We start from the raw sequence: 8,677 nt of genomic DNA, 5'->3' as shown, positions 1-8,677 counted from the left end.
GGTAGTAAGGGGCTCTAAGATGGTCTACAGTTTTTGTTGATCATCAAAAAGCAATATAGTACTTTGAATTGCTTTGTAGTACAGATGTCAAAGGACTGATATACATATTTTCTCTCCTAACATTATATCATTTTTTAAGCCAGAACTTTATAAACCTGACCGTTACTTCCTTCCCTCTTTCCAGTGACAGTCCTAGAGTTTCAGTGGGGTCCGTGCAGAGACCAGCCAGATGTCAACCAGCAGAAACTTGCAGCTCTGCTTCAGAGATCCAACCACAGGGTGAAGGAAATCACGGCCAAAGCTGCTCTTGCTAAAAGTCAACGTGAGCTCCAAGTGCTACCAGAGGGCAGTGAGCAAGCTAAAGCGAACACATGTCAACCAGTCGCCTGTAACACAAAAACTAAAGTAGAACTTCTACACAAGGCCAGTACAAAGTCAAAGGGAGGACAGGGCCCACAACAAATGGAGAAATCTGGTTTCATCAAGCAGCAGAAACCCCCCCAGCTTCTTCCACCAGGTACCACCAGAATAAAGATGAGAATTACTTCATCCTGCATTAGGGAAATTATTTTATTACAGTGGTTGCATGAAATCTGCCAGATGCCTCTGCCTGAGAGATAATTATATTATAGGGAGTGAGGGTATGTCATGTGAGATATTTCCTGTCCTTATGGACAGCGGAGCGGAGCTGAATCGGTCTGTTAGAGAAGGTGCTCCACTGCCTGTCCAGGAAGTCATGCAGGTCTGGATCATCCACAAATGATAATAGTTCCAGATGTTTTTACTGGCTCATTGTAATCATTTCATACACTGCTGGATAGCTTAATCTTAAATGGTATGTTTCATTAGGATATATTTTTATTATTATTATAATCCATTATAGATGGAGTGACTGGCTTGAGTTTATACCAGCTTATGTAGTGCATATTAAAGAAGCCTCTATGTCTGAAAAATTAATGTAGAAATGTGTTAAACCTGCATTCTTTATAACCAAATAGCTTTGTCATTGCAAACAGAGCAATACTAAATAAAAAATACAATAAATAAGCTATAAATAGCAGCATGAGTCAATTATCAGTGCAGACATTTATTGGTGCATGTAAGTGACACAGATGGCGTTTGGAAAGGAGCGGTCTCTAAGCCTTGAGGTGTGTGTTTTGGTTGATCTCTATCCTCTGCCAGAGTGCAACAATTCAGATGGTGAGAGCACTCCCTGATGATGTTTTGTGCTTGCTTGAGTATCCTCCAGGCATGGCCATTTATATTTTTTTGTTTTCTGCTGTTCTCACCACTCCTCGCAGTGCCTGTTTGTCTGCTACCGAACAGCCTGCATACCACACTGGTAAGCAGTGCATTACAACAGACTGAACTGTCGCATGGTAGAAAGAAATGAGCAGTTGTTCCTCCCAAATGTCCTCTGATGTGCCCTCTTTATTATGGTAGGTCCTCTGGAAGGACTTTACTCTACATCAGTGGGTCTGAGTCTGTTTTGCTTTTCCCCGTAGTCTTAGTGGTGCAAACTGAACACTGTGCTGATTGTCGCTGTACCTCGTCTCCGTATGCTGACTCCTCTTCGCTTGAGATTAGCCCAGAAACATCTGTGTCATCAACATAATGATGTTGGATAAATGAACAGGTGTGCAATCAGAGGTGTACAGTAGGTAAGGAAGGGACTCTGCAGATAACCCTGAGGAGCTCCAGTGTTCAGTGAAATGGATGAGAATGTGTGTGGGCCAAGTTTCAAGGTCGGAGTGCGGTTTGTTTAAATAGTCCTTTATCTGGTGCAGAGAAAGCCCAGTGGATGAGTTTGCTGACTAAATGACTGGGATGATGGTAATTGATGGAAACAGTCACTAGCTAGAATTGGCTAATGTCCCCTAAATATTTTTTTTAATTTATTTTTTACTCACTTCACTGCTTGTATCAAGTCTGATTATGTTGTGATGGTGTGTAACGATGACATTTTGTTGTTTTTCTTCAGAGAGTGATTCCGAACAGAAGAGACTGGATGGCATGAAGATCTGCACGCTGGAGCAAAGGAGACGTAATCTTTCCAAGATGCACCAGAGAACTCAAAGGTAGTCAAATAATATTTGGAGTTATTCAGGTAGTTTAAACAGAAGTGTAATTTACCAAATCAAAATAATTTTGTTCTGCAGGCTGTATGAGCAGCTGGAGGAGGTGAAGCATCGGAAGGCCTTGAAGAGTCGACAGGAAGATTATGCAAAAAACAGACTGAAAGCTAAGGAGTTCCACAAGGTGAAGCGCTTTAATCATACATAGGCTTCTTGGAGCTGCAGGAACTTCCTGAATTTAAGTTAAAAGAATGTTTTTCTCCCATCTCTTCACAGAAAACCTTACAGAAGCTTCGTGCCAAGCAGACCCAACAGTGATCGACTTTGATTGTGTCATAGTGTACTTTGAAAATGTTAATTTATAGTTTTATCAATAAAGCATTTTAAGTTATTTGCACTCAAACTGAATCAGAAATTTTTTTGTGTTATCAGGTAAAATGATGCAAAGTAAAAATATTTTGGCAAATAACAGGACTGAATATTTGAAATCACTTTCACACGAGTCTCTTTAATAAGGAAACATTCAGGTCATTTACAGATGAACAAAATGTTTCTCAGCTCATGGATTAAACATGTAAGGTCAGTTAAGATTTGCCTTAGTTAAATATTATCCATATCTGATATTAGAGCAGGAGAAATATGAACCTGAATGAATTTTTAAACACATAATGACATTAAAATACTGTCTAGTGTGGATACAGATCTCCAGCTAGTAAATGTAATTTTGATATATAAAACGTGCAACAAAGGCCATAGTGGAGGAGGAAAGAGGCACTTTCTGTATCTGAGCTTTGCTTCACTGGTGTTCAGAGTTTAGAGTATGTCTTAGTTTTGGGACTCTTCTTCTCGAGGGCTGCCTGAGCTGATTTCATCAGATCTTCAGTCTGAAGCATGCTCATGTTCCACGTGGCCTGGAGAAGGAGAAATGATGAACTTGAGTGCTTTAAAAAGGGAACTTCAGCATGGTCATATGCATTTAACTGAGCATGTCACATTCCCTTTATACTCTCAAGTGTCATATAAAGGACACCAGGAAAGTTAAATGGATAGAGGGAATGAGGTAGCGATACCAGATTCCTTCTGGAGAACTGAGAACATGAACCAGAAGTGTGACCTGAATTCTCTCAGTAATCAGGTTCTTCATCGTGAAACTAACAAAAATATGCACAGAAATCTTTGTCATATTATAACCATTCGTCTTGATGCATGCCCAGTTATCCAGGAAAGGAAATCCCAAAAACTCGATTCTGTTCATCTGGATGTAGCATTTTCAGTGGGAGAAACGTTTTTGTCACTTGTTTGGGGAAACCAAACAACCTCTGGCTAAGCGGATGGCACAACACAGAAGAGCTACCTCGTCAGGCCAGGACTCTGCAGTCTATTTACACCTACAGGCCAGTGGACACTCTTTCAATGATGAGGATGTACACATCCTGATCAGTGGTCATTGATCACTGAACTGACCTCACAGCCCATTGTTCATTCAGTGGGTGAGTTTAGTCTTTGTACAAAGGTACTGTTTGTAAGGTTGGGGAAACGTGCACTCAGCTGAGACTGAAGAAACATTTCTCCCACTGAAAATACTACATCCAGATGAACAGAATCAACCTTTGGGGATATTCTTCATTGTGAAGCTGACAAAAATATGCACAGAAAACTTTGTCATATTATAATCCTCCTTACAATGTAATCCAATCCATCTGCTACGCTGTGGTTTCTGGCATAGATGAGGTTTATTTTGGTGCCCTGCACAGCAACTGGGCTGCGACCAGCAATCTCTCCAGCAATCTCCAGAGCTCCAGCCATCATCGCCTCCTTATCTGCAAACACTCGGCTGGAGAAGAAGGGGAGGGTTTCAAACTGTTACAGTAAAGAAGTGCTTTTAATTTGGAAAATAAAACGAGTGATGAGGGAACATTGTTTACCTGACCAGTCCACTGCTCTTAGCTTCATCAGCATACATCTTTCTTGCTGTCAGAGCCAGTTCATTAACAAGACTGTTAAAAAAAGAAATAGATTTTTTAACCTACAAGTATTCAGTTACTTAACAGTGTCATGCCATAAATTGCTTGTAATCTTATCCCAATTGTAAATCGTGCTGCTGGCTTACCTTTGGCTGCCGATGACCTTCGGGAGTCTCTGGAGTGTTCCAACATCTGCTGCAAGTCCAATGTCAACCTCCTATGGAGCCAAAGCAGAGGCGATCATCATTGCTACATTTAGCAAACAGAATCTCAAGATCTAGTGTCTCTGCTCAAAACCTTGCTGTAGGATATGACAGATCAAAGAGATCAAGATCAGTGAAATTGTTTAACACAAATATTCATACTTCATACGTTGGTTTAAATTTAATCAGCTATCTATTCCATGGTTTCCTAATTGTCCTCACCACAATGATAAAATCAGATGATTATACCTTCACTTGGAACCAGGCGTCCTGGGTACACAGGCGAATGTCGCAGGCTGTAATCATGTCAACACCTATCAGAGAAAACACCACCTACGGTGAACTCACCAAAGCTCCTCTCTCCACCAAACTCAATGCATCAAATACCTCCGCAACCAAGAAGCCTGTATCACAGCCTGTGGGTTTCCCTGGCTCCTGCTAGCATCATGTCCATGCAGTAAACTAACCAGTTATATATCAAAGCCTGAAAACATAGTATTTTTGAACATCTTGTTGTCTTCTAGGGTCAAGTCAAAAGCAGCCATGGGGAAGAGGAGCATATGTATAGTTTCAGCCACCGCCTTCAGAAGACAGCAAATCTCGTTGGTGAGATATTTCAATTAAAATTCACCAACACCACAAACACGTTGGACAGGTCCAGCTCAATGACTCGATTAGAAGTTTTAGGGATTTGAAGCTTTTCACACAGTGGCTACAGCTTCTTGTATCTGCACACTTCTCAAAGCATCATCCTTCTAACTTCAAGTGTTAAAATGCATAAAACAGAGGCTTAAAAAACAAACAAACATTTATTTCTTCTTGGCTGTAAATGTGTTTATTTCTGCTATAAAGTTGGACATTTTAACACGAGACTCTTTGGGAATTCACTCCCTTTTGGAGCCAGACTCAAGCAGACATTCGAGGAACTCTAGTGTTTTTCCAACTTCTGTACCTTAAGATGATTCACTACAGCACAGTAATCTTTATAATGTCCTACCTGCTCCTACACAGGCTCCATGGATGGCCACCACAACAGGCTTCGGGCACTGCGAGAACACAATTCAAGAGGAAACGTACTTTTAATGATTGTGAGGGAGAATCTGTAAGGAAGGAAGCTTGGTGCACGCCGGATCCTACTGCTCTTACACTACAGACATTAACAGTGTGACAGTGTATCCTGTATCGAGTTCTTACTGTGTTGTTTCATGCAGGTCACACAGATGAGCAATGCCAATGGAAAAAAATGTAATTTCATTACAAAACTGGAATTTAAAAAAAAATAACCATAAAATAAATCCTATGTTGGTAACTTCTAATCTTTCCTAAGGCTCTCTGTGGCTGAAGTAAAATTTCCACCATTCATCATTTATCCAATTCATAGCCAGGGTTGGTGGGGGATTAAGTCTATCCCAGCTGACCCATGGTAAAACTGATGACTGAATTTTAAAAGATAGCAACACAACAGTGGACATTAATGCAAAATGAGCTTTGATGAACCCTAATATAGTTAATATAACTTATCTTGATTTAGAGAGGCAACATCTGAACAAGAAGCACATTTTAGGAACCTTCCTGATAAAATCTGACAATTCAGTCACACCTCATGTTTGTGACTGGTTCAGTCTTCTCACTCTTTACATTAATAATGCGCTCTGACCTTCTCTATGACGGAGAAGGTCTCTTGCAATTTCTTAATCTTTTTTTTGATCCCCCAGGAGATTCTGGCTGTGTCGTCTCCTTCTGGTTGAAGTACACTGTTCATCATGTCCATGAGATCGATACCTGTGCATTAACACAGATGAGATTATACACACTGATTATACTCCACTGAGAGAAGAGAACAGAGGTTTTAATATTCTGTATACCCACCAGCTGTGAAGAGCTTCCCTGCTCCAGAAACTACCACCACTCTGCACTGGGCGTCCTCAGAGAGCTCATTAAAGCAAGTCACCATCTCACTGGCAGAGAAACACACAAGTTCAGATCAGCGTTCGCCCAAATAATAATAATTTAGTTTTTAATTCCAGTGATTAGTTTGCCTTTTTGAGCTCTTTTATGTCTGATAATTTAACACTTTTAGAGTTCCATGTATTGGCATTATATTTTTATTCACACTAAATGATGCAATATTGATTCTCAACAATTCACGAAATAGTAATAATCTGAATATTGTGTTCACTTGTTTGTAGGGAGTGACTGTATTTATTTAAACTCTTATATGTGCTTCTCTCCTGAACAGAGGACTGAATACGTTTGGGAGCTAGCCTACTTGCCGGTCTGTGCTGTTACACAACGAGGGTTGCAGGATGAATGAAAACAAAAACAAACTTATACATTTTTTAATACTATTTTAAAGTGCTTTTCCCCCTCTCACACACTATGCTCGCAGCATAAGTAAGAGAAGCCAGCTGAGGTAAATACATGCTGGGTGTGAACCTTCTTTTTATTTTCACCAAGATAAATAAAGAATATGGACAATGTGGACTTTCTAATTGAATATAAACTCTGAGACAGGTTCCAGCATCCAGGTATAATATATAGCAGCTACACATAAGGGCATTTGTCATGCCTCTGACACTGTGTAAAATATGTATATATGTAATTCTGGTTCCTGCCTCCAGAAAGCACTGTTCATGGCATTGCGTTTCTCAGGCCGGTGAAGTTCAACATGCGTGATGGACTCTGTAGGGCGACTGATGGCCAGGGTCGTGTACGGAGGGGTGGCACCACCTGAAGATGACATGGCTCTGGCCACAGTTTGACTAGGCAACCGCAACCCCTTATCTGAGAAGAAAAAAACAGAACAACATGAGACTGTGGCCAAGACGCAAGAGTAGTGGAAGCTACAAGGCTACAATGGACTATTCATAGGCCTTTTCTCATCTTTACCATTTTGTATCTTGCTTACATTCAAGGCCTCAACTCACTTGTACACCTCAGTATTGGTTCAGTCTACAGTGTTCTCAAGCCAGTGATCTTAGAGCACACACACACACACACACACACACACACACACACACCAAATAAACAAAACAAGGGTATGCACAACATTGTCATCAGTGCCACAATGCCACAACTGACTGAAATTGGCATGGGTGTCCAGCCTTGGATGTCAATGAGATGACCACTGGTGATCTGAGTCGACATAATGACACCCTGTGACTGTTTCAGCACCACAATGTCTGCACAGTCCAGCCAAGCATTTAGTCACAGTACACCTCGCTGTGAAAATGTCTGGGACATGCTAAGTATACGTGTTCAACAGAAGCAGCCACAGTGACCATTTCAGAGCTGCAGGCTGCACTTGTCCAGGAATGGAGAGCAATCAGGGCACTTGATTAGTCCGTGTACAGACTTCACAGGAGACCACACCTCATTATTTGTAGATATGGTAAATGGACTGGTTTTTATATAGCACTTTTCTACTCTATCTGAACACTGATTCGAACATTATTTTTCTATGTAAGTGCTTTCTTTGCACACATTCATACCTTGACAGACGCATCAAAGATCAACCTGGGTTTAGTATCTTGCCCAATATTTGCCCAATACGAATATTTGGTATATATTCTGAGTGTGTTCATCCCTGTATGACCACAGTGTACCCATCCATGTTGCATGTTTCCAGCACCTTGCTGAATTCTTGACATGAAGAATTAAGGTAGTTCTGAAATCAAAAGGGGTCCAACCTGCACAAGGAACCTAATAAAGTGGCTGGTGAGTGTAAATAAAGGAAAAGTAAATATATGATAAACAAAATTAAAACAAATATCTAATGGGGTAATAAATCACCACAACTCTAATTTAATCACTAAAATAGTAATTTTGTTTAAGAAAGTGAGCAGTCCACTATTTATCCATGTTTTTCCACAGTGTAGTCTTTTTCCCCTCACTTCTAGCTCCTCAAATGCAGCTTTTGTTTGAAGAAAAAAACAAAAAAGAAAAAGCATATTTATACGCAATTAAACTATAGATGGACTACTCTCCACTGCTCGTTCTTGCTGCTTGTCAGGTTGTGTTGAGTGGAAACACACCCCTGTACTTTAATTGCAGGGTGGTGTCTGTCGGTATGAGGCCACACAGGCTTCATTTCCCCATTCATACAAAATACAGATGAAATTACAGGAAACAGAGGAATAAGTAGCCGGGAGGAGATAATTATAAATAAAATAAGAACAGGTCATTGCTTTTTGAATGGCACACTTTTTAAGATAGTTAAACATTTAAACAACTAATTGGTGTATGTAGTTGGTGTAATGCTATAGAAACAATAGAACATGTGCTTCTTAGCTGCAGGAAGTATATCAGTCAAAGAAGACTCAGCTTCGGTCTTCTAAACAGCCGTTCACTGACAAATAAGGGACCTCTCATCCAAGACCTCCTATCTGACTGTAAATTTGACTTTTTCTGTTTAACTGAAACCTGGCAACAACCT

General features: G+C 40.4%; 2 protein-coding genes across 3 annotated transcripts in view; one reads left to right on the top strand and one right to left on the bottom strand.

The window, feature by feature from the left end:
- Positions 1–26: 26 nt before the first annotated feature.
- Positions 27–2,472, top strand: LOC116327774 (centrosomal protein of 295 kDa-like). The gene is made up of 4 exons (XM_039607835.1): positions 27–517; positions 1,982–2,078; positions 2,160–2,259; positions 2,352–2,472. Exons 1-4 carry the CDS (start codon positions 463–465, stop codon positions 2,391–2,393), a joined length of 294 nt encoding a protein of 97 aa, XP_039463769.1. The 5' UTR covers positions 27–462; the 3' UTR covers positions 2,394–2,472.
- Positions 2,473–2,563: 91 nt separating this feature from the next.
- ech1 (enoyl CoA hydratase 1, peroxisomal) overlaps positions 2,564–8,677 on the bottom strand; it is a 28,064-nt gene continuing 21,950 nt past the window's right edge. Inside the window, exons 3-11 of one of the 2 annotated variants that reach the window (XM_039607833.1) lie at positions 6,858–7,026; positions 6,112–6,200; positions 5,900–6,024; positions 5,240–5,288; positions 4,492–4,556; positions 4,186–4,256; positions 4,001–4,072; positions 3,759–3,909; positions 2,564–2,986 (exon numbers count right to left, since the gene is read on the bottom strand). In XM_039607833.1, the coding sequence (XP_039463767.1) occupies positions 2,882–2,986; positions 3,759–3,909; positions 4,001–4,072; positions 4,186–4,256; positions 4,492–4,556; positions 5,240–5,288; positions 5,900–6,024; positions 6,112–6,200; positions 6,858–7,026 (896 nt within the window). In that variant the 3' untranslated portion in view covers positions 2,564–2,881. The remainder of the gene's footprint in view (positions 2,987–3,758; positions 3,910–4,000; positions 4,073–4,185; positions 4,257–4,491; positions 4,557–5,239; positions 5,289–5,899; positions 6,025–6,111; positions 6,201–6,857; positions 7,027–8,677) is intronic. The other variant, XM_031749441.2, reaches the window with a different exon arrangement.

Source organism: Oreochromis aureus, unplaced genomic scaffold, assembly GCF_013358895.1.
Source record: "Oreochromis aureus strain Israel breed Guangdong unplaced genomic scaffold, ZZ_aureus HiC_scaffold_59, whole genome shotgun sequence".
Classification (NCBI taxonomy): Eukaryota; Metazoa; Chordata; class Actinopteri; order Cichliformes; family Cichlidae; genus Oreochromis; species Oreochromis aureus.
The sequence above is the reverse complement of the archived record's forward strand: the minus strand, read 5'-3'. Positions and strand labels throughout refer to the sequence as shown.